Here is a 26,372-nt window from a genome sequence, read left to right as displayed (position 1 = left end):
AGAACCTGGACCCTTCAGAGAGGTTTCAGGGAGCAATGGCCCTGGAAAACTCCCTTGGGGTTGGGGGTTTTCCTTATCTGCCATCGACCGGGTTTAGGCACCCAGAAAGGTAGGCATAACAAAACAAAACCCACATGGTAAGAAACTAAAACAAAAAACCGAACAGAGAGAAGTAGAAACTCCCTGCAATCCCAAGGAAACAAGCAAACATCCCCCTTTACTGCCATGCCGCTCATCCATGCAGCCCTCCCTCCCCAAGAGGGGGAGGGAGGGAGCTGGTGCCCAGACCTCACGGCGCTGGCTGCCTAGCACCAGTTCGAAAGCTAAGCTTCAACCAACGCAAAAAAAACGCCGATTGGTGGGAGGGAGGGTTGCCAGGGAGCCTCAACGGCTCACCCAGAAAATTGCGTTTCATTACATTCAACGCTGGTTTTCTGTGGGGAGCTCCTACGGCTCCCTGGAGCTACATACCCAAAATGAAGGAATATAGGAACTTACCCGGGAGGCACCCGCCACAAACTCCTCAACACGAAGTCGAGACAACTGGCTGCAACCTGCGACCCTAAGCAACACAAGAACGCCCAGGAGCAGGCATGTTCACCAAATAACGGGCGGCCAGGATCCTGTTCGATCTCCAAAATTCACGCGCCCGAATATGAGCCCAGGACATGTTACCAAACACGGCAGCCAAAGCTGCAAACTTCCAAACGTCATGGGCGCGAGGATAGATCGCAGGATGGCTAGACTTAATAACTCTGCAGATGACCTGGGAGACCCGAGCCCTGGAACCAACAGCACATCCCCTGCCACCCCAGCCAAAGTGCGCAGGTAACGGTGAAGAGCCGCAACCAGACAACACATGATGCACCCCCGGCCGAACCAAGCATCAATGACCCAAGAACCCCTCCAGAAAGCAACCGTCTCGTTCTTCACCAGAAAAGATGGAGAAGGCTGCAAACGTACAAACCGACCCCCAGGACCAAAAGAGCAGAAACCCCTGCGCCAGAGGAGAGCATAAAGCTTCCCTACCCGACCACAAGAGGCCAATGCCAACAAAAACAGGGCCTTGGAAAAACAATCTTGGACCAAAGGGGCCACCACAAACCGAGGAGAGGAAAGATAAGAGAACACCCTGTCCAAGGACCAGGACGGCTCAAGCAGCGCATGAGCAGGTTGGAGGTGAAACAGCACAAGAAAGCTTATGGAACAGGGGAGATGTGATGTCCACCCCAAACGCAAGCTGGAGCGGCTCCGCCAGCACCGCACGATACGAGGCGACAGTATTAGGCAACAAATGAGGGTCCTGAAAAAGCCAAGAAAGAAAGAACAAGACAACCCGATCCGAAGGAGAAGACAACTCACGAAAAGCAAGAAAATGGCGAAAAGAATGCCAGGAAACTTCATACCATCACCGAGATGAGGCTCTCAGGTGGGACACCATCAACGAAACCACCTGATCACCATATGAATGGTGATCAGGTCCGCGTCAAAAAGACCAGATGCGAAAAGCAGAGGAGAAGGCTGAACCAGCTCTGTTCCTGTTGAAAAAGGCAGAGCGGCAGGAAACACCCCGGGTTCGGACTCCGAGCAAACAGCATCGGAAACCAAGGCAGGGGCGGCCAAAGGGACACAAAGACTACTCTCCCTGGGAAAGTCTTCAACCGAGCCAGAACCCGAAGCAACAGCTGGACCGGGGGAAAGAGGTACAGGTAACCCCACCTTGACCAGTCCTGCCGAAAGGCATCCACCGCGAACGCCTCGCAGTCGGGGAAGGTTGTCACAAACTGGAAGACACCAAGACCACCCCGACGCGAAGAGGTCCACGTCTGGGAGTCCATATGTCTGGTAGAGCCAGTCGACCATTAATCCGTGGACAGGAGAATGAAGCAAGACAGGCCATCCGCCAGGACGTTGGACACTCCCCGGATATGAATCTCACGGAGAGCCAAACCCTGAGAATCCAGCAGACAAACCACTTTAAGAGACCAACCCCAAAGAGGCAAGGTCCGAAGAGAACCCCCGCGATTCAGGTAATGAACCACTGGAGAACAGTCCATATGAAGCTGGATGGTCAATCCCCGAGCGAACCGAACCCTCTGAAGCGCGAACCAGACTGCGGCGAACTCCCAAACCGCGCTGTAAGCGCGACGTAAGGACAGACCCCACCATCCCTGGCTGGCCTAGTGAGCACTGGTCACAAAACCCCAGCCGAGAGACGACGCTTCCGTGAACACATCAAGCGAAGGCTCGGGAAGGCACCAAGGCACCGAACCCCAAAAACCCCGAAGAGGAAGCTGGCGATGCAGCAACCAACAAAAGGCCCCCTGGAGGATGAACCCAACGATCGCGAGAGAGGCGGAAGGGGCGTCCCCGAAGGAACCAAAACAGATGCCTAAACCAAACCTGACCTGGCGGGTAGACCAGCATGACGAAGTTCAGACTCCCACACGACCGCTGGAGCAACCGCCGAGTGACCCGGGACCCTCTCAGAAACAGCCGACTGCGGGACCGCAGCCGTAGCAATGCCTCTGGAGGGAGAGACAAAGAAGAGGTCAGAGAATCCCAAACAAGACCCAGCTAGATCCGAACCTGGGACGGAACCAGAAGGGACTTCCTCCAGTTCACCAGGAACCCGAACTTGGCAAACTGGGAGAGAACCATATCCCTGGTGAGCAGACAAGCTGACCGACTGGGAGCCCACAGTCGTCGAGGTAGGCCAAAACCCGAATCCCTAGCAGACGCAGACGGGTCACTACAACCCAGGTCAGACACGTGAAAACGCGAGGTGCCTGATTCAAGTCAAAAGGGAGGCAACGAAAGCAGTAAGCCTGATGCCCCACCACGAAACTTAACCAGTCCTTGAACCCCGGATGAATAGGAACGTGCCAATAAGCATCCTTGAGGTCCAGGGAAACCATCCAGGCACCCGGCTCCAACAAAAGCCGGACCTGAAACGAGGGGCAAGGAATCCAGGGGTTCAGACGGGACAAGTCCAGAATGAACCTCAGATCCACAGTCCCATTTTGGCACTGGAAACAGGCGGGAAACCCACCTGAGGGACGGGGTTATTTTGACCACGCCGAAGCGCATCCACTCCAAGATGACTTCATGAAGGGCAGGAGAAGCAGCCTGCCCTGTTAGCCCTGAGCCCCCGAAAGGAGGACGAGCCGCCCAACGCCACCGCAGGCTGGATGACACGACCGAAAAGGCCCACAAACTGTGGGACCAAGCCTGGGCAAAAGAGAGAGCCTTCCCCCCATCACCCCATCAATGGGGCGAACCGCGAAAGGGTCAACGCTCCTTACGAGAAACCAAAAATCGAACAGGACGATCACCGCACCGACCAGACGACGCCGGCACCAAAGGCAATGTCGGCTCAGAAACTGGCACCAATAGCCCACCTCGACCAGTGGAACCCTGAACCCTGGCATGACCTCTCTGAGATGGCCGAGAAGGATCGCCCTGGAGAACCAACAAGTCCGACATAGGACGACAACTAGATGAAGCCGCTTGCAGAAACAGCGAGACCGCAGCCTCTGCAAACAGCAACGAACAAAACGGAGATAAAAACCTAAGAGCCAGGGCCCAAGCAGATTCCAAAGAGAGCGTGAGCACAGCCTGACGGCACGCGAGGCAAGAAGCAAAAAAACAGAGACACCGCCTCCTTTAGGATGGGCCCAAAGAGCTTCAACAGTGCAGCCGACGCCCTAGCTGCCAAAGTCAGCACCAAAGACGAAGGCCCTTCACTCAACGCTTTCACATCCTCCTCAAGCCAGGCAGAAGACAGCTCGAGAAGGGAAAAGAAATGTAAGACCGAAGCCAAGTGCCCATTGGCACGCAAATCCTCTGCAACCAACGGTGCCAAAAGAAGAGGAACCTGCACGTGAAGCTGGAAAAGACCAACATCCTGAGAAAGCACAGGGCTAACAAGCACGCATTAAGGTGCTCAAACTCGCCCCCCCCCCCAGGTAAACCTGCAGATCTGTAGAAGTTTCACGCCAATCAAGCGTGCGGGGTCCAACAACCCATGCTACACCCCCAATGAAAAAAAGGGGCAGTCTGCCAGTCAGGAAGATTCCAGAACCTCCAAACATACCCAAAAGCGGGAAGAAGAACCGAACTCAAAAGAGGACGGATCCATCACAAAGGAATAACCAGGTCTCGCATGAGGTATGCAGCAAGAGCCTCCTGAGCCTCCTTCGCTCAGGAGGCTCGGAGGATACAGGTAGTAGAAAACCTCTGAAAGACAGAGCCAAGGTACCCAAAGGAGCCCGGAACTGAACCCGGGGAGGAGCCGAACCCAAATCATACTCATACAGGGAAAGGGGGGATAAGAACTCCCCCCCCCCCCTTGCAACAATAAGCCCCGTGAGGAAGGCAAAAGCACCCAAGCGAAGTCAAAGGGGGCCCAAGGCCCCCAGGTCAACTCCTCCCCAGCCCCAAGGTCCCCCATGTTGGGACCCGGGGCGGAGCCGTCCTCCAAACCCTCGACCTCTGAAGAAAAGGCAGAGTCCAGCGGAAAGGCACACAAGAAGGGGGGCCTGCTGGTCAGACCCAGAAGTCTCGGCATTAGGAACCGGCTCAAATGCCTCCGTCTCAGACCCGAAAGGGGCCGCCCTCGAAGCCGCACGAGTCTCATTACCAACTAAACTCTGTGCCGAAACTGGAACCCTCAGACGTTTGAGAGCCGGACACAGTGGGGAAGGTGCAGGATGAACAACAGGGAAAGGACCAGGGAGCGTGGAAGGAGTCAAAGTTGAAGCGAATAACGCCCCCAGGTCCGGGTCCCTAAAACCAAAACGGGGCAGCCTTGGGGCATCAGGGTGAGAAACCAACCTAGCATGTTGCAGTAACCTAAACCTAACATGCAACGCGGATGCTGCCTGTACCTAACAGCAACATCATCAGAATAAAACTGGAGCACAAGCAGAGAACACGACTCGCAGGACTCCGGGTCAAAGGTGTTGTTGACCCAACAGGCAGCATGACGGAGGCAAAACAGGTGACTGTCACCCTAAGACATGCGCACACAGCAACCTTCAAACCCGCACAAGGTAGGCTGGATCTCGGGAGACGCATCCATTGGTCTACCGAGCCTCGACAGGGGTTTCCAGGACCCGTTGTGTAACAACTACGGGATGCCCGGGCAAGGTGTTGCTAACTGGTTAAAAAACCCAAACTAACAAGGGGTAGAGAACAACACTGAAACCCCTGTAACGTGTACAAACACGGGGGCCTAGCAGAAGGCCACCAAAACAGTATCAGGGGGAAATATAGTCCCACGAGTCAGACCCCCCACCAGGCAACAAAAACAAAACAAAATAAAAACCCCGCAAAAGTAGGTGGTCACCGCGTAGGTGGCAGGCCGCGCAACACCTTGACGCCCTACCTAGCACAACACCACTCCCTATCTAAGGCCAAACAAGGGCCCCAAGCCCCAGCTGGCCCCAAGCGCGAAGCAAATGTCGAGCAGCAAGAACCCCCTACGAGAGTGGTTCCCGAACGCCCCAGGGGAAGATAACCCTGACACATAGGGGCAGTACTCACAGGGCACCTAGGGAAGGAAGCCCCTAAGCGCATGCAGCCCCGGCACTGATGAGGTACTCCTGGCCACCATGCACCACGACAAGACAACAGAGAACGCCACACAGGCAAACACCGCACAGGAATTTGAGGCCAGAGAAGCGTCTGTCCTGGTTGACATTAACTTACAAACTGGTGCTAGGCAGCCGGCGCAGTGAGGTCCGGGGCCCCCCTACCCCTCTTGGGGAGGGAAGGCTGCACAGACAAGCGGCGCAGCAGTAAAGTGGGATGTTTGCGTGTTTCCTTGGGATTGTAGGGAGTTTCTACCTCTCTGTTCGGTTTTTGTTTTAGTTTCTTACCATGTGGGTTTGTTTTGTTATGCCTACCTTTCTGGGTGCCTAATCCCGGTTGATGGCAGATAAGGATAACCCCCAACCACAAGAGGGTTTTCTAGGGCCATTGCTCCCTGAAACCTCTCTGAAGGGGCCAGGTTCTGGCGCTGGTCCCTGATAGCTCTGAACTCCATAGCTAATGTCCCGGTCTAATATAACATACATTAGCTCGATAAGCTCCAGGGAGCCGTAGGGGCCCCCCACAGAAAACCAGCGTTGAATGTAAAGAAAAGCCATTCTCTGGGCGAGACCCGGAGGCTCCCCAGAGTTATCCAGGCTGATATCGATATATTAGACTTTGGCATCAGTCAATGTGAATGGAGTTCCATGCCTACCAGGGACCACAAACCAGAACCAGGCCCCCTCAGAGAGGCATGAAGTGCAATGGCCTAAAGAAACCCCCGCGAGTGGTTAGAAGGATTCTATGTCAGTCATCAACTGGGTCAGGCACCCAGAAAGGTAAGCTCCCCAAAACAAACCCCTATTCTGGTTAAGAAATTGCTACTGAAAACCGAACTAGTGGACAGAACTCCCCAAAATGAAAATGAGCAAACGAGCATGAAGTCACCATGTTGCCGCGCTGCTTGTCTGCGCAGCTCTCCCTTCCCCAGAAGAGGGAAGGGGGAAGCCCCAGACTCTCACGCCGGTTATCCACACCCTAGTTCTAAGACTGGATGTCAAAAACACGTGAAAAAAATGCCGACTGGAGGGAGGGAGGGAGGGTTGCCGGGAAGCCTCCGGGTCTAACCCAGAAAATGGCATTTCGTTACATTCAACACTGGTTTTCTGGGGTAAGCCCCTTCGGGTCCCTGGAGCTACTCACCAACAGACAAAAACAAGAGGGACTTATCCAGGAGGGGGGTCGGCTCTCGCCCCTCAGTGCAAAGTCAAGAATACTGGCTGCAACTGCTGACCAAATGCAACACAGGCCTGACCAGACCCCAAAACAGTGACAAGGTAGCGAGCAGCTAGAACCCTGTTCGACCTCCAAACACCCCGTGCCCGAATGTCAGTCCAAGACATGTTACCGAAGACAGTAGCCAGCACAGCAAACCTACAAACGACGTGGGCACAAGGATAGACCGCAGGATGGCTGGACCTAATAACCCTGCAGACGACCTGGGAAACAAAAACCCTGGAACAGGGAAAAAGGGAAACTGGGTCAACCCAAAGTGCGTCTCCGGTCACTGAGGCCATAGCGCACAAAACTGGCGAAGAGCCGCAACCGAACACAACACATGATGCACCCCTGGCCTGACCAACCAAGCATCAACAACCCAAGGACCCCTCCAGAAAGCAGCAGTCTCATTCCTCGCCAGAAAAGAAGGAGATATCTGCAACCAAACAAACCTATCACCAAGACTAAAAGAGTAGAAACCCCCTGTGCCAGAGGAGAGCATGAAACTCCGCAACCCTACCCCCAGAGGCCATTGCCAACAAGAAAAGAGCCTTAGAAAAAAACAGTGTTGAATGTAATGAAACGCCATTTTCTGGGTGAGACCTGGAGGCTCCCTGGAGCTTTACCGGCTGATATGCTAATGTCAGACTTTGGCATCAGTCATGTGTATGGAGTTCTAGGGCCTACTGGGGACCACCGCCAGAACCTGGCCCCCTCAGAGAGGCAAGGGGAGCAATGGCCTATAGAAACCCCCGTGTGGTAGGAAGCATTCTATGTCTGCCATCGACCGGGTCAAGCATCCAGAAAGGTAAGCATTCCAAAACAAACCCCTATTCTGGTGAAAATTGCTACCTAAAGCTGAACTAGTGGATAGAACTCTTCAACAGAAAACAAGGAAACTAGTATGACGTCATACGTCACCGCGCTGCTGTCTGCGCAGCTCCCCCCTCCCCGGGAGGGGGAAGGGGGAGCCCCAGACCTCCCATGCTGGCTATCCACCCATCAGTTCTGAGGCTGGATGTCAAAACACACGAAAAACCGTCGACCGGAGGGAGAGAGGGTTGCCGGGGAGCCACCGGGTCACACCCAGAAAATGGCGTTTCATTACATTCAACGCTGATTTTCTGGGGAGAGTCCCATCGGCTCCCCGGAGCTAACTACCCACAGAGGAAGGTCAAAGGGTCAGAACCGGGAGGCGGACACCACGCACCCCCCACGGAAGCGATTCAACCAGCAGCAAACGCCAACCCAAGGCGCCACAGCCCCGAAAAGTCCCGGGAACAACACGAGAACAACGAGCAGCAAGGCCCCCGCACGAACACCAAAAATCCTTGCCCGAAAGACCGCAATGCCACGTCGCCCAGACGGCAGCGAGAGCAGCGAAGCCATGAACGCCACTGGCATGAGGGAAGAACACAGGCAGCTTAGCCGCAAGAACACGGCTGACCACCTGGGACACCATCACCCGCGAACCAGGAAGAACAGAACCGGATCAATGCAAAACACGCTCCGGACCCAAACGCCGTGGCACGCAAACAACAGCGGAGGGCCGCCACTGAACACAAAACACGACACACCCCCGGCCCGACCAACAAAGCACCAGCAAACCCAGGACCCCTCCAGAACGCAGCAGCCCCACCCCGCACCAGAAAAGATGGAGACTGCTGCTACCGCTAAAACCGAAGGAGCAAGAAAACTCAGCGACTCGACCCCCAGAGGCAAAGGCCAAAAGGAAAGAGCCGACGAAAAAACACACCGGAACCGAAGGGGCACTACCAACCGAGGAGAAGACAGAGCACGCTGACCAGAGACCAGGATTGTGCAAGCGGCGCACGAACAGGCCAGAGGTGAAACGATGCACAAAACAGCTTACTAACGGTGCAGAAGCAACACCAAGACTGAAAGCAAGCTGAAGCGGCTCTGCCAGCGCCGCACGAAAAGAGGCGACAGTATGTGGCAAGACGACGGCCCCCAAACCCCACCAGAAAACCAAGCCGAGAGTAAACCAAGCTAACAAGAGTAACCACCTAAGAAGGGACAGGAAAAGGAAGGACCGCCAAAATACCCCATACTGCCGCCAAGAGAAGTACGCAGGTGGGACACCTACCACGAAGCCACCCGACCACCAACCTGGGGTACTGGGAGCTCTTTTACACCCCAAGCCCGGCCCAAGGCCAGGCTAGACCGGCCAGAGGGTGGCCCACCAGGCAGCTGCCAGGAGCGGCCCGCCGGCCCACATACCCCCACAACCAGGATGGGCCGGAACTGCTATACGAAAACAGGCTAGTGTGCCCTGGAATTCCACGGATGAACCAGTAAGAAGGCTTATGCTCGCAAGTAGGTCGTGTAACAAGCACAGACCTCTGATGGTAATACAGTGTTCCCCAATTGTGCCAGTAGCACCACTGCACTCCACTGGTACTATCCCACAAGTTCTACCAGATACGCGGGACCCAAGAGCCAGAGCTCAAACCCTGCAAGCACAGCCAGGAGCCTTACCAGGTGAGTACAGAACCAACCCTACAACCCCCACACCTCAACATGAAAAAAGGTGGGTCCCCTGAATGACTGCAGCATGAGTTGGACATGCACATGAGGGGGATAGGAAGGGTTGAAAAAGGGACAGTCACTGGTGTGTGAACGGTCTCAGTCGTACAAAAATATACCTAAATAAAGACAGGTCTATAAACAACACCGCATCCAGCGCCCGGCCAAAAGACGCCCGGCCAAAAGATGCCAGACCGGGCGACAAGTAGCCCAACAGGGCGACAAGTAGCCCAACAGAGCTACAAGTAGCCCAACCGGCTCACAAGTAGCCCAACCGGGCCACAAGTAGCCCAAAACGGCGAGGAGCCGACAGACGTTCCAATAATGCGGGAAGTAGCGAAAAACCTTCCCGAACCCTCGAGAACACAGAAGCCAACACTAGTCCCGAAGGCACACAAAGGCACAGGCGCACCCAAGATCAGAAGTCACGTAGAACCCCATCGAACGGGGAAACATGACGAAAACACCGTCCCAAAAAAGGGTGAGAGGAAACATCCACCCACAGGACGGAACCAACCGACTCAAAGGCCAAGGAACCGAGCCCGGGGAGGGGCCGACGCCCAACAGCAAGCACGGCGAGTGGGGAGGAAAGAACCCACTCCGCGTAACCACAAGCCCCGCCTAGAGGGGGATAAAAACCCCCACGGGGTCCAACGGGGCCTCCCAAGTCAGCCCCTCCACAGCCCCGGGAACCTACACGACAGGCCCCGGGGCCGAGCCGTTCCCCCAAAGCCCCGGCCGTACCAGAAAACCGGGGCAGCCGTGAAAACACTAAGGAAGGGAGCCCACTGGCAGACTCATACAACACGGCTGGAGGAACAGGCTCAAATGCCCCCGTCACTACCCCGGAAGGGGAATTCCCCGAGACTGCCCGAGTCTCTACACCATCAAAAACCCCGCCCCGAACCTACAGACGGTAAGGAACCGGATGCAGGCAGGAAGGGTGATCCAGGGGAAAGGCAAGGGGGCGTGGATGGAACCGAAGCAACCAACACTCCCAAGTCCCAAAACGAACTACAACGGGGCAGCCCCGGGGCTCCCGGGGAGGAAACCACGAGAACGTTACCACCACCAAGGCTCAAGTGCAACGCCACTGCTGCCCGCACCCGCTTTGTCAGCACAACTGGGTAACCGAGCCACAACGAGCAACCAAACTCGCAGGACTCCGGGTCGAAGGTGTCACCGACCCCACAGGCAGCAGACGGAGGCAAAACAGAGAGTCACCCAGAGACAAAGGGTGAGAGCAACCCTCAAACTCGCTGGAAGCGAGGGGGGGACTCTGTGGTCACATCCATCGGACCCGCGCGCCCCCAGGGGTTTCCCAGGGTCCTGAGCGTTTACTATAAGAGGACTCGCTCTCAGGTAATCCCAGGCAGGGTACTGCTAACCGGCACCCAAAGCTACCAAACAACTTTCTAAGAACTGAATCCCCGGGACGTGTACACTCAGGGGGTACCACCAGAAAATACTCAGAACACAAGGGACACAAGGGGCAAGAACGAAGGCAGATCCCCCAACCAGGTAGATAAACAAAAAGAAAAAGAAAACCCCGCAAGAGGACAGCGTACCCAAGCGGAACAGAGCCGGCCGCTATGATTGGTAAAGACAAGCTGCACAGTACCCTGCACCCCACCAGTGCAAAAACTGCCCCTTACTCTATGGCGAACAAGGGAGACAGAACACCCGAGCACACAAAGAGCGGCCGAAAACCAAGCAGTAAACGGCCAAGCAGAGGCAGGACCCAAGGAACTTGTGGAAGGCGGCCCCAAGCCCCAAGGGCAGTACTTACAGGGCACCTAGGGAAGGGAACCCTAGGCGCATGCAGCCCAAGTACTGGAGAATCACTCCCGGCTCACACACCACCTAGAAAACAGACACCACACTCTAGGTACAGTGCTGAAACAACTACTGGAGCCGGAGCATATAACCGGTGCCTATAGCATCAGCCAAAGAACTGATGGGTGGATAGCCGGCGAGGGAGGTCTGGGGCTCCCCCTTCCCCCTCCCGGGGAGGGGGGAGCTGCGCAGACAGTGGCGCAGTGACGTATGACGTCATACTAGTTTCCTTGTTTTCTGTTGAAGAGTTGTATCCACTAGTTCAGCTTTAGGTAGCAATTTTCACCAGAACAGGGGTTTGTTTTGGAATGCTTACCATTCTGGATGCTTGACTTGGTCGATGGCAGACATAGAATGCTTCCTACCACACAGGGGTTTCTATAGGCCATTGCTCTACACAAGGGAGGGAGCAAAGCATTGGCAAAAAATTATAGACCAGTTGCACTAACATCACACATCATAAAAGTATTTGAGAGAGTGATTAGGAGTCAGGTCGCCAATTTCATGGAGACCAATGACCTTCACAACCCAGGCCAACATGGATTTCGAGCGGGAAGATCGTGCCTCTCACAGCTACTTGAGCACTATGACAAAGTCACTGAGGCATTAGAAGAGAAGAGGAATACTGATGTGATATACACGGACTTCGCAAAGGCTTTCGATAAATGTGACCATGGCGTTATAGCACACAAAATGAAGTCAATGGGAATAACCGGTAAAGTAGGACGCTGGATACTCAGTTTTCTGTCAAACAGGACTCAGCGAGTAACTGTCAACCATATAAAATCTAGTCCAAGTGTAGTGAAAAGCTCTGTACCTCAGGGTACAGTCCTTGCACCGCTGCTTTTCCTTATTCTCATATCGGATATAGACAAAAATACAAGTCACAGCTTCGAATCATCCTTTGCAGATGACAAAAATCAGTATGAAAATTACCTCGGCTGAGGACATTGAAAAACTTCAAGCTGATATTAATAAAGTTTTCGACTGGGCATCAGAAAATAACATGATGTTTAACAGTGATAAATTCCAGGTACTCAGGTACGGTAAAAATGAGGACCTTAAACATAATACAGAGTACAAAACACAATCAAATGTACCCATAGTAGGAAAACAGCATGTAAAGGATTTGGGAATAATAATGTCTGACGACCTAACATTTAAGGAGCATAACCAAGCAAATATTGCGACAGCCAGAAAAATGATAAGATGGATTACGAGAACTTTCAAATCCAGGGATCCCATCACAATGGTTGTACTCTTCAAGTCACTTGTATTGTCCCGTCTTGAGTACTGCTCAGTACTCACTTCCCCCTTCAGAGCAGGAGAGATTGCTGAAATAGAGGGAATACAGAGAACATATACGGCACGCATAGACGCAATAAAGCACCTAAATTATTGGGATCGTCTCAAAGCCCTCCAAATGTACTCACTAGAAAGAAGACGAGAGAGATATCAAATAATATACACCTGGAAGATACTGGAGGGCCAAGTACCAAATCTACACAGTAAAATAACAACGTACTGGAGAGAACGACATGGAAGAAAATGTAGAATAGAACCAGTGAAGAGCAGAGGTGCCATAGGCACAATCAGAGAACACTGTATAAACATCAGAGGTCCGCAGTTGTTCAACGTCCTCCCAGCAAGCATAAGAAATATTGCCGGAACAACCGTGGACATTTTCAAGAGGAAACTAGATTTATTCCTCCAAGGAGTGTTGGACCAACCGGGCTGTGGTGGGTATGTGGGCCTGCGGGCCGCTCCAAGCAACAGCCTGGTGGACCAAACTCTCACAAGTCGAGCCTGGCCTTGGGCCGGGCTTGGGGAGTAGAAGAACTCCCAGAACCCCATCAACCAGGTATCAACCAGGTGCTCCCCTTGCCTCTCTGAGGGGCCAGGTTCTGGCCGTGGTCCTCGGTAGGCCCTAGAACTCCATACACATGACTGATGCCAAAGTCTGACATTAGGATATCAGCCGGTAAAGCTCCGGGGAGCCGACGGGGCTCCCCCCAGAAACCGTCCAGAACCGAAGGATCCACCACAAACCGAGGAGGAGAGAAGCAACCAAGCCAACAATCAGGACGGCTCGGGCAGGGCATGAGCAGGCCAGAGGTGAAACAAGTCCCGAAAAAGGTTGCGGAACAAAGCAGAAGTAACATCCATCCCGAACGCAAAACGAAGCAGCTCTGCCAGCGCCACATGATACAAGGCGACGGTATTCTGCATAAGATGACGGTCCTGAAACAACCAAGAGAGAAAGGACAAAACAACCTGATCTGAACTCCAAGACAACCTATGAAGAATGAAGTGATGAAAGGACCACCAGGGAACTTCATACTGCCACCGAGATGAAGATCGCAGATGGGACACCAGCAACCAAGCCAATGAAGGGTAAGGCATAGGATCACCTTACAAGTGGTGATAAACCTGCATCAAAAAGACCAGATGCAAAGATCGGAGGAGAAGATCAAACCAGATACGTGACGGACCGGACCGATCTGCTAAAAAAGGCGGAGCTGCGGAAAGACCCTCGGGTTCGGACACCGAGCAAGCAGCGCCAGAAATCAAGGCTGGGCCGGCCACCAAGGGGCCAACAAGACTACTCTTCTCTGGTAAGTCTACAAGCAAGCTAGGACCAGGAGCAACAACCGAACCAGCGGGAAGAGGTACAGGTAACCCCACCTTGACCAGTCCAGTCAAAAGGCATCGACCCTGACGGCCTCGCAGTCGGGTAAGGGTGTCGCATATACTGTACTGGAAGACGCCTCGACCAAGCCGACACGTGAGGTCCACGTCCGGGTGCCCGAACGTCGGCAGAGTCAATGGAACGAGTCTGCGTCGACTGTTCATTCCATGGACATGGGAATGAAACAGGACAGGTCGTCCGCCAGTACATTGAACACTCCCTGGATATGAACTGCCAGGAAAGCCAAACCCTGAGAACTCAGCAGAAGAGTCACCCGAACAAATCAGCCCCAAAGAGCCAAGGACTGAATCAAACCCCAGCGGTTCAGACAGTGAACCACAAGGGAGCAATCTGAATGGAGCCAGATCATTGATCCGCGAGTGATGCGAACTTCCGCACCATGCTGTGAGCCTGACGGAAAGACGGACCCCACAGATCCTTACCGGCCTGGTGAGCACTGGTCACAAAGCCTCAGCCGAGAGACGAGGTATCTATGAACATATTGAGCGAGGGCTTGGGTAGGCACCACGGCACAGAACCCTAAAAAACCGAAGAGGAAGCTGCTGACACAAGGCTCCAGGGGTCCGAACTCAAAGATCGCGAGAGCGACAGAAAGGATGTCCCCAAAGGAACCAGAACAGCCACCGAAGAGAGATTCGACCCAACGGTGAACGACCAGCAATGGTGAAGTTCAGACTCCCGCACAGCTGCTCGAACAACTGACGAGTGACCCAGGTGCTCTCCAAAAACAGCCGAAGGCAGGACCATGGCCGCAGCAACACCGTGGGAGGGAGAGACAAGGAAGTGGTCTGAGAGTCCCACTCAAGACCCAGCCAAGTCCGAGTGAGCTGAGAAAGAACCAAATCCCTGGCGAGCAGACACTGGACTGGCTGGGAGCCCAGACCAGCCAGTCATCGAGGTAAGCCAGAACCCAAATCCCAAACAGGTGTAAACGGGCCACCATGACTCAGGTAATGTGGGTGAACACATGAGGTGCCAGATTCAAGCCAAGTGGAAGGCAATGAAAATGGTAAGCCTGCCACCCCACGACAAAACCGAGCCAGTCCCTGAACCCTGGATGAATCGAGACATGCCAATACGCCTCCCAGAGGTCCAGAGACACCATCCAAGTGCCCGGCTCCAAAAGCAGCCAGTCCTGGGACTGAGTGGTCATCTGAAAGGAGGAGCAAAATACCCAAGGGTTCAGACGAGACAAGTCCAAAATAAACCGCAGGTCTGCACAGTCCCGTTTTGAAACTGAAAACAGGTGGGGAAACCTCCTGAGTGACACCCAATCTTGGGTGGTTGTTTCAACCAGGCCCCAGTGAACCCACTCCGCAATGACCTGACAGAGCAGAGAGGAAGAGGCATGCCCTGCCAGCCCAGATCCCCCCGAAGGAGGAAGAGCCACCCAATGCCACCGCAGGCCAGAGGAAATGACCCAAAGTGCCCACAAATTGTGGGACCAGGCGATATAAAACAGCATGAGCCTCCCCCCATGGCCCCGTCAATGGGGCGAACAAAAAGGCCGACGACCCTTAAGAGAGCCCGACTGATGCTCAGAACGATCACTGCGCCGATCAGACACCAAAGGCTTCGCACAGGAGTGGCCGGCACCGAATCTGCCCCACTGGTTTACGACGACTGAAAGAATCCCGAGCCCTGGCACGACCCTTCTGGGCAGGACCACCATGGTTCCCCACCCCCTTTCCCGGAGAACCAACAAGTCCAACACAGGCTGGCAACTAGACGAAGCCGCCTGCAGAAAATGCACCACTGCAGACTCTGCAAACAGCAATGGACAAAGAGGGGATGAAAATCTAAGAGCCAGGGGCCCAAGCGGATTCCACACGAGGCATGAAACAAAGAACAGAGACACCGCTTCCTTCAGAATCGGCACAAACAACTTCAACAAGGCAGCCGACGACTGAGCTGCCAAGGCAAGTGTACTGGACGCAGACCCAGAAACGAGCTCCTCAGCCCATGGGGCCCAAGCCCCTCCCCGAAGTCAACACCTCCCCAGCCCCAGGCTCCTCCACGTCAGGACCTGGGGGGCTGAATTGTCCTCCAAACCTTCTACTTCTGGAGAAAAGACCGGAAAAGACCGGAGTCAGTTGTAATGATCTGGGGCTCAGATCATTGGTTCTCCCTTCTCCCCTCTTTTCCCTCCCCTTCTCCCCTCCTTTCCTTCTCCCTCTCCCCTCCTTCCTTCTCCCCTCCCCTTGGCCGTCATTCGTCTCCTCCTCTCCCCCCCCCTGTCGCCCATTTGTCAGGGTCAAGAGGTTGACCTGAGGGTAGGGTGGTCGTGGATACCTTGGCTTCTCCCACTCAATTCCCCACTCAGATATTTCCCTCTCCACCCCCTCTCATCCCTCTCTGTCCCTCTCAGCAGCGGCCTTCCCCATACCAGGCAGAGTCAAATGTCCCTACTCCTATCTTAGAGGAGACAGGCTTGAACATAAATTATCAGTTTTGTAAACATTGCTCGCAGGTGCCTGGGCTCCATAGACGTGCCTTGTCCCTCTTCTCTTTAGCTGGGGAGAGCTGACTCAATCTTCAGAAATTCATGTAGCTTTCCACGACAGATCAGTGAAGGTGATTGGCCTGAGATAAGGGCCAAGTCCTTATTGGCCCTAGAGAGCCAGACCTCAGGCCTACGTGTTAAATGGTTGGCCATTGCCAAAATAATGGGTGGAGCCCTGGGGCTGTAGTAGATGGTGGGAGGAGTAATCCTTCCCAGCAATAAGTTGGAAAAACTAAATTTCATCAGTGTGTCTTGGGAGTGTATTAGGAACAGGGCCGCAAGCCCGTATCCTCGGGGCTGAGGGCAGCCATCAACATCGTGGAGGTAGTGCGGGTATTTAAGGTAGAGTAGCACTTGAGTTTTTATGTCCTCGGTAAATATCCATTGTGCCTCTAGGGAAATAGAATAGGTGATGTGTTCAAATTGTCTTAATTTACATGTTTCATAAAATAAATTGTATAGCTTGTCCAGTGGTATTCACTTAACTCCCCTTTGATATATTTTGCTACTTTGTCATTTTTAGGTGTTGTATTGGAAGCCCCCATGTTCTCCTACTATTAATAGATACTAAAGTTGCCCTTGGATTCAAATAAGTAACGTAAATTACACAAACTAATTTTCCAAAATTTATTTCTGAAGTTCATATTACCCGGAGTCCCATGGTTACTGATTCCTTGCCTTCCTGGGGGATCGGTGACAGACACATTCAGGTATGGTTGGTCGGGAAGGTGGTGGCAGTGTTAATGTGTTTTGTTATTGTTTTAACTAATAACCCTTGTCCTTGGTGTATCTTCCTCATTTAATATTCCTCTTACATACGTGGCAGTCCAGTGAGGGGTCATACTGGACTGTAACAGCGTTAAGCTGGGGTATTGAGTGAAGAGAGACGGAGAATTACAACAGAGAGCGTATATTACGATTATGAGAGATCACAAGTTAACAGGAGTAATACTGGGGAACATTGGGTTATTACAATAGAGGCCGCGGTTATTACAGAGGGAAGCGGTCGTTACACGGAGTCCACCGGAAAAGCAGGGATGAAAGGGGCCCGCTGGCACGACCCAAAAGTTCCAGCAGGAGGAACAGGCTCAAATGTCTTCACCACCAATCTGGAAGGGGGAGCAGTTCCTGAAGACACCCAAATCTCACCACCAAGAAAACCCTATCCCGACTCTGAAACCTTAGGCAGGCTTGGGTGGGCTCTTATATGGGTGGTCTTGAGTGGTTTCAGGTGGGTGTGCAGTCTTGGGTGGGTTTGGGCAGGTGGGCAAACTTGGGTGGGTTCTTCTTTGGGCAGTCCTGGGTAGTTTCGGGCGGGCGGGCGGGCAGTCTTGGGTGGGTGTGTAGGCTTGGGTGGGTTTCGTTCTTGGATGGGTGTGTAGGCTTGGGTGGGTTTGGCCGGGTGGGTGGGCATTCTTGATAAGGTTCGGGCAGGTGAGTGGGCGTTCTTGGGTGTTTTAAGACAGGTGGGCGGTCTTGGGTAGGTTCGGGTGCATGGGTCTTATTGGGTGGTTTTGGGTGGGTTTGGGCAGTTGGGTGGGCTTTTTTTGTGGGCATGGGTATGGGCTGTGGGCTGTCTTGGGTGGATGTGGGCAGGCTTGGGTGGATTCAGGCGGGAGGGTAGTCTTGGATTAGTTCTGGTGGGTATCAGGTAGGAGGACCGTTCTTGGGTGGGCAGGCTTGGGTGGTTTCGGGCGAGTGGGCTGTCTTGGGTGGGGGTTCGGGTGGGTGGGTTTAGGTGGGTGGGCATTCTTTTTGGGCAGGTTTGGGTGGTTTTGAGTGGGCTTGAGTGGGCTTAGATGGGCTTGGGCGGGTTTGGGCAGTTGGGCGGGTTTGGGCAGTTGGGCGGGTTTGGGCAGTTGGGTGGGTTTGGATAGTTGAGTGGGTTCTCTTGGGTGGGTTCAGGCAGGTGGGCAGGCTTTGGCAGGCTTGGGTGGCAGGCGGACTATCACAGACTAGCTGTGGTGATGCCACATCCCCTCAGCTCCCCCAAACCAGCTACATCTTACCCCCTCCCCATCCCCATACTATATCCTCCCAGATATATCCCCAACCAACTACACATAAGGGGCATAACTGGCCGACCCCTCACAGTGTTCAAGAGAGAACTGGATAAGCACCTCCAAAGGATACCTGATCAACCAGGCTGTGACTCGTACGTCAGGCTGCGAGCAGCCGCGTCCAACAGCCTGGTTGATCAGTCCGGTAACCAGGAGGCCTGGTCGACGACCGGGCCGCGGGGACGCTAAGCCCCGGAAGCACCTCAAGGTAACCTCAAGGTAACCCTTCCAGGTGTGTGTTGACTGTCCGAATGGAATTAACATGGTTCAAATTCTCGGCTTCCTTCCTACCAGATACCAGATTCTAGGCTTCCTGCCTTGGAGGTAGACTGCCCTGACTGACTGCACTGACTGACTGACTGCACTGACTGACTGCACTGACTGACCTGACCTGACCTGACCTGACCTCACTCACTGACTGCCCTGACTGACTGCCCTGACTGCCTGCCCTGACTGCCTGCCCTGACTGCCTGCCCTGACTGCCTGCCCTGACTGACTGCCCTGACTGACTAACTGACTGACTGACTGCCTGCCTGCCTGCCTGCCTGCCTGCCTGCCTGCCTGCCTGCCTGACTTATATACAAGAAGGTACATTGGGTTTGTGAGAGTACATAATGTTGGAGTTTTGTAAACAACATCAAACTTATGTTGTTTACAAACTGTGACTGGTTGCTACCACAACTGTGAATGCCTAACTGTCTTTGACTGTGAATGCCTAACTGAGTGTGACTTGACTATGGCTGCTGCTGACTGGTTGTAACTGACTAGCTCTGACTACATGCTGTGTAACAGAAGAAGAAAAATCTGTGAAGGGAAAATGTAATCACTGGCCTAGTGAGGGCAAGGTTGTCACAACAAACACAATACTGGCTTCCAGTTTAACTCAATACAGTATTCCGGAGTTAACAGCCAATGACCATGAAAATAAGGCGCCAGTTAACAATCTAAAAATCAGTTGTTAGAACAGGCAGAACGGTAAATAAAAGGTCGTTAAATCGATTAGATATTGCCAGCCAGCCAGAGTGGTGATTGATATGATACTATATTCTGGTACTGACATAGACATGTCTGCTCAAGATCCTCCTGGGGTTTCTGGTAGTGTGGTCAAGATGCTCAGGGAACCACTGCTGAACAAGAGGCACATTCTAAACACTGACAATTATTATACCAGGCCAAAGACAGGCCTTATTATACCAGACAGTGGCAAAATGAGATTTGGAAGACAGGGAAAAGTGAATAAACCAGATAGCGTCATAGACTACAATATAAATATGAGATTGGTAGATAAATGTGACATGATGGTTGGTGCTGTTGAGTGTGTTCAGAAGAGTGTTAAGTGGTCCAATAAATTGTTTTGTCACCTTAAGGATATAACATTGATGAATTGGTACAAAATGTATTTGGTGAAACCAGGCAAGAAACCACCAACCCATAATTTTAGTCTTGCCCTATTGTCATAATTACTCCTGAAATTTGGCCAAGAAGAGAGTGCTAGGACGAGAGTTTACATACCAACAATGCCTTATGCAGGTCCCAACAGACTGGTTTGTAAAGACTCCCTTCCATTACACAAAACTAGTTACATACCAAGTTCAGGAAAACACGCAAAAGGTGTACGCGAGTGCATTGTTTGCAAGCACACAAAACGAAGAGCTATGAAGCAAAAATCTGTGTACCTGGTGTGTTGAATGCAAAGTTGCCTTATGTTACATGGACTGTTTCACTGATTATCACACACTCATGAAGTACTGAGTGTGTAATATAGTGTGATTGTGTAAATACAGTAGTGTGACAGTGTAAACAGTCAAGAGAGTAATCACACTAATGTGATGTATCAATGAGAAAATTCAAAGGAGCCATGATGAGGATTTGAACCTATGCAGTGGGTAATCACACGCACATGCCCCAGACAACCAGACCACGATATGGTAAAAGAATGGCAACCTGGAGTTCTACTGAACACACGAGAGTTTCCTGAGGCTTCCACTTAAGCCGGAATTTATTGTTTATTATTTATTTAATGTTTATTGTTGCAATATTAATTGTTCAATATTCAATTCATTAACATTACCAGTATTTACACTCGGAAAATCCTTAAAACCTGTGACGAGGATTCGAACTTATGCTGTTGGTACTCCCACACACATGTCCCTGACAACCAAGCCACAACATGGTAAAAGGATTGCAACCTGGAGTTCTATTGAACACACGAGGGTTTCCTGAGGTTTTCACTGAAGCTGGACCAAGTTTTTCACACAATACCCCCATGCACTCATGTGATTATTCTTCTTATGTTAATGTAATCACTCTGTGTATTGAAAGAGGAGCATCAGAGGTAGAACATTCCAAGATGACAAGAGTGCATGGGGGGGATTGTGTGAAAATCCAGGAAACCCTCGTGTGTTCAATAGAACTCCAGGTTGCAATCCTTTTACCATGTTGTGGCCTGGTTGTCAGAGACATGTGTGTGAAGGTACCAACAGCATAGGTTCGAATCCTCGTCACAGTTTCTAAGGATTTTCCAAGTGTAAATACTGGTAATGTTAATAAATTGAATATTAAATAATTAATATTGCAACAATAAACATTTTTAGTGGACACATTACTGAAACATGTATCACAGTTCCTTGGAACATTATGAACGTTCAAATCTGTAAATATTGTAAATGACATACATATGCATCAGATAAGATACCAAAAAATTAGGAAGCCATGAAAATGCCCTGAAAACAAACAATGCAAATATATTTGTGGCAATTCGTGAGTGCTGAATTGCCTGTGCGAGCAGCTTCTGGAGAGCTTCTGTGATGTCATCAGTCATCTTCTCCACTTCATTACAGATAAAGTAAGTGCTTGATTGTGATGTTGCTTATATTATTGTGATTAGGGAAGAGAGTTTAACAATATCAGAAACAAAATTGAGGGAATAATTTATTTTCAGCGCACCACAGGTTTGCCATATTTTATAGCTGCGAAATACAGTGGTTCAGAAACTAATTGCCAAGAAAATACAGTATAGAATTCACATAAAGAAGTCTCACCTTCACTGCTTGTGCAATTGCAGCTGCAACTCTGAAGCGTTGGGCCATGTTGTGCGGTAGTGAAGTTGGTAAATCACACTCACTGTTGATGCTCCGAATGCAACGCACCACTCCACTTACAACTTCTTCATGCCCAAAATCTCCAACACTCTTCACTTCTTCACCTATGTCACTGAAAATGTACAAAACAGTATATTAAAATGTTAAGTAAATTAAAATTATACAACCACTAGTGTATGTAACTCTCTTTAACCCTTAAATGGCGCATGGCTATATACCATTTGACACCCACAGGCGCATACCAAAAAAAAAAAAAAAAAAAAATTATTTTTTCTTCCTAACCTGTTAATTTGTGTTCACTGATCATGGGAAAAATAATAAAAAAATCGTAAGTGGCATATATTGCCCGCTATAGGGCGGGGAAGTCTGGCAAAACACAGGAGCTCACTCAGTGTGCGTCTCAGGCGGTCTGTTGATCGCTAGCTGTCAGCCCAGAGTTGCCACAAAGAGATAATTACCTAATTATTTCAATGTCTCTGATTGATTTTTCATAGTTTTTTGCTGTAATATTATTCAATAGTGTGTAGTTTGATATATTTATATAATAAAATGAGTGAATCATCGCTGTACTCATAAATATGGTGTGCATATTGTTGATTCAATTATGTTTATCAATCAGTGAACAAATACTTTGTTGGTTATTACACTAAATACACAGGTTATATATAAGTATCTGCATGTTTTGTTCACCATAACGAACCACTAAGTTGCTATTATGAGTCAAAAAGTAACGAGGAGTGACCGCCGTGTACCAGCCAGCCACTCACGCCCTCCCTCAAGTCATCTGATTCACCCACATTCTCCTCCCACAATACTGTTTTTGCTCTTATATACAGACGTTATATATAAGTATTTACATGTTTTGTTCACCATAACTTTACATCTAAGCTTGTATGGTGAGTAAAGGCACAAAGACGTAGGACCTCACACAGTCAGCTGATGGCTGCCGCCCTCAAGGTCAGACGCACTAATATTTCTCCTCCAACAATACTATGTGGTGTTATTACGCTATATACACACATTATATATAAATATCTACCTGTTTTATTCACCATACTTGTACAAGTAAACTGGTATGGTGACCAAAGACCATCGTGGTAACCAGTAAACAACACCGTCGTCTGCACGGTGGCTTCGTGCAGACGACGCCACCTCCCTCACCAAAATGGCGGTTCCCAACCTACTCTTCCTGTTTATACCCCTCTATACACACGTTATATATAAGTAACTACATTTGTGTTCATCATAGCGAACCACTAAGCTGGTATAGTGAGTGCAGTCAATAAAAGGTGGCCACACACAGTCAGAAGACATCGCCACTACCCTCCCTCCCACAGCATTACTCCTCCCTCCATGGCGCACAGCGCTAAATATCACCACAATCCTGCTATTATCAGAACCCTGGTCAGTTTTATCACAGTCAGGGGTCTTCTGTAATAATATCATCGCTACATAATAGCATAAACAAGTATATTATGGCATTTTTAGGCGATGCTGTGGTCACAAGCTGAACAGCAGTGCTGTGAGCTCATGCTTCGTGCATCAGGCTTGGTTGGTCACTCAATACTGAGGCCCTTCACACCCGGGAATTTGGCCCACGATTTTTTTTTAAAATGGCGTCTGTTTACAAGAGCCCTGATGAAAGTGTGGTGAACCCCGTGTATCCGTGGGCCGTTTAAATCTTGCGTAGTACTCCAAAGCATCACATGATGCGATGCACAATTTACTGCAAGTCGGTCAAAGCATCATATAATGCGATGCGCAATTGAATGGTTAAATGTGTAATGTATCTGATTCAACTATAAACAGAGGTCTGAACTCTTCCTCTGTTCCTTAACAGAGGAGCATTAAACACACAGTATTAAGCTACAGTACTGCATTTATTTATGGTATGTTTATGGTGCCGGAGTAGTCATAAGACAGTGCTTGAACAATGTGGGTCAAATGGTCAGGCTGGAGATAGTCTGTAGGTAAGGCAGTTGTTGTTGCAATGGCAGTGCTGAGGCTGGTGCAAGGAGAAGCAGGGGGATTGTTATGATGACTCTCACTAAGAAAGCAGACACTAAAAAAACCAGCGTTGAATGTAATAAAACGCCATTTTCTGGGTGAGACCCGGAGGCTCCCCGGAGCTTTACCGGCTGATATGCTAATGTCAGACTTTGGCATCAGTCATGTGTATGGAGTTCTAGGGCCTACCGGGGACCACGGCCAGAACCTGGGCCCCCTCAGAGAGGCAAGGGGAGCAATGGCCTATAGAAACCCCCCGTGTGGTTGGAAGCATTCTATGTCTGCCATCGACCGGGTCAAGCATCCAGAAAGGTAAGCATTCCAAAACAAACCCCTATTCTGGTGAAAATTGCTACCTAAAGCCGAACTAGTGGATAGAACTCTTCAACAGAAAACAAGGAAACTAGTATGACGTCATACGTCACCGCGCCGCTGTCTGCGCAGCTCCTCCCTTCCCGGGAGGGGGAAGGGGGAGCCCCAAACCTCCCACGCCGGCTATCCACCCATCAGTTCTGAGGCTGGATGTCAAAATACGCGAAAAAAACGCCGACCGGAGGGAGGGAGGGTTGCCAGGGAGCCTCCGGGTCTCACCCAGAAAATGGAGTTTCATTACATTCAATGCTGGCTTTCTGGGGGGAGCCCTGTCGGCTCCTCGGAGCTAACTACCCACAAAGGAAGGTCAAAGGGACAGAACCGGGAGGCGGACACCACGCACCCCCCCACGGAGGCGAGACAACCGGCAGCAAACGCCAACCCAAGGCGCCACAGCCCCGAAAAGTCCCAGGAACAAATCGAGAACGAGCAGCAAGGCCCATGCACGAACACCAAAAATCCATGCCCGAAAGACCGCAAGGCCACGTCGCCCAGACGGCAGCGAGAGCAGCGAAGCCATGAACGCCACAGGCATGAGGGAAGAACACAGGCAGCTTAGCCGCAAGAACACGGCTGACCACCCGGGACACCATCACCCGCGAACCGGGAAGAACAGAACCGGATCAACGCAAAACGCGCTCTGGACCCAAACGCCGTGGCACGCAAACAACAGCGGAGGGCCGCCACTGAACACAAAAAACGACACAACCCCGGCCCGACCAACGAAGCACCAACAAACCCTGGATCCCTCCAGAACGCAGCAGCCCCACCCCGCGCCAGAAAAGATGGAGACTGCTGCCACCGAACAACCAAAACGCAAAAACCGAAGGAGCAAGAAAACTCAGCGACTCGACCCCCAGAGGCAAAGGCCAAAAGGAAAGAGCCGACGAAAAAACACACCGAAACCGAAGGGGCACTACCAACCGAGGAGAAGACAGAGCACGCTGACCAGAGACCAGGATGGTGCAAGCGGCTCACAAACAGGCCGGAGGTGAAACGATGCACAAGACAGCTTACTAACGGTGCAGAAGCAACACCAAGACCGAAAGCAGGCTGAAGCGGCTCCGCCAGCGCTGCACGAAAAGAGGCAACAGTATGTGGCAAGACGACGGCCCCCAACCCCCATCAGAAAACCAAGCCGAGAGTAAACCAAGCTAACAAGAGTAACCACCTAAGAAGGGACAGGAAAAGGAAGTACCGCCAAAATACCTCATACTGCCGCCAAGAGAAGCACGCAGGTGGGACACCTACCACGAAGCCACCCGACCACCAACCGGAGGCGAGACCGCGAGGCAGAACATAAGCAGCCTCGACAAGGCCCCTCCGAGCCCAGGAAAAGGCGGAGCCACGGGAAGATCTCGGGCGCGACCACCGAAACCCAGGCGGCACAAGGAGATGGAACGTCTGCCGAACAGAAAAACTCCCCAAAGCATGCAAGCCCGCCAGGAGTTCAGAAACGACGGATCCAACGCGAGACATCGCAAGACCCCCCCCAAAAAAAAACGGCAGGGCAAGCTAGGAAACCAAAGAAGGCGGAAGGGTCGCCGCCAGAACAGTACCCGAACCAAGGGGTACGAACAACTGCAATAGACCGAGACAAGGAAGCACATCACAGGACACAGGCAGAAAAACGCCTAAGAACACACGCAGAACACCCCTGCTGCAGAGGAGGCAGGAAGAAAGAGCAGAAGCACAAAAACCCCAGGAAAACAACCAGGGGGTGGACAATCAGGCAGGGACAGAAAAACCCCCACGCAATCCCCAGGCACAAAACAGCAGCAAAGTGCCACGCCACAACCGGACACAGGAACAAGGACACGCCACCGTGAAACACGGTACCAATGAACACGTGCAGCAGCAGCAACAGGCACCACTGCAACATGCAACATGTAAATAGCAACTCCCTTCTGCAAAGGCAGAGAACGGAGCAGGCAGACCCCAGACAGGGCCAACGGAGACACGACTAAACCCCGCAGGCCCAGAAACCTGCACCAGGCGACCGACGGCGGAAAAACCCCTCTCGATACCTGCTGGAGGAGGTACTGGGAAATCTTTTACACCTCAAGCGCGGCCCAAGGCCAGGCTAGACCGGCCAGAGGGTGGCCCACCAGGCAGCTGCTAGGAGCAGTCCACCGGCCCACATACCCCCACAACCAGGATGGGCCGGAACTGTTATACGAAAACAGGCTAGTGTGCCCTGGAAGTCCACGGACGAACCAGCAAGAAAGCTTATGCTCGCAAGTAGGTCGTGTAACAAGCACAGACCTCTGATGGTAATACAGTGTTCCCCTAATGTGCCAGTAGCACCACTGCACTCCACTGGTACTATCCCGCAAGTTCTACCAGATAGGCGGTACCCAAGAGCCAGAGCTCAAACCCTGCAAGCACAGCCAGGAGCCTTACCAGGTGAGTACAGAACCAAC

At 51.8% G+C, this 26,372-nt stretch overlaps 1 protein-coding gene across 1 annotated transcript in view; it reads right to left on the bottom strand.

Annotated features, from left to right (window-relative positions):
* LOC123766262 (coiled-coil domain-containing protein 22 homolog) overlaps positions 1-26,372 on the bottom strand; it is a 202,955-nt gene that overhangs the window by 147,205 nt on the left and 29,378 nt on the right. Inside the window, exon 2 of the mRNA XM_069321082.1 lies at positions 21,511-21,682. Within this exon, the coding sequence (XP_069177183.1) occupies positions 21,511-21,682 (172 nt within the window). The remainder of the gene's footprint in view (positions 1-21,510; positions 21,683-26,372) is intronic.

Source organism: Procambarus clarkii, chromosome 9 (genome assembly GCF_040958095.1).
Source record: "Procambarus clarkii isolate CNS0578487 chromosome 9, FALCON_Pclarkii_2.0, whole genome shotgun sequence".
Classification (NCBI taxonomy): domain Eukaryota; kingdom Metazoa; phylum Arthropoda; class Malacostraca; order Decapoda; family Cambaridae; genus Procambarus; species Procambarus clarkii.
Note: the sequence above shows the minus strand (reverse complement) of the source record. Positions and strands in the feature narration are given on the sequence as shown.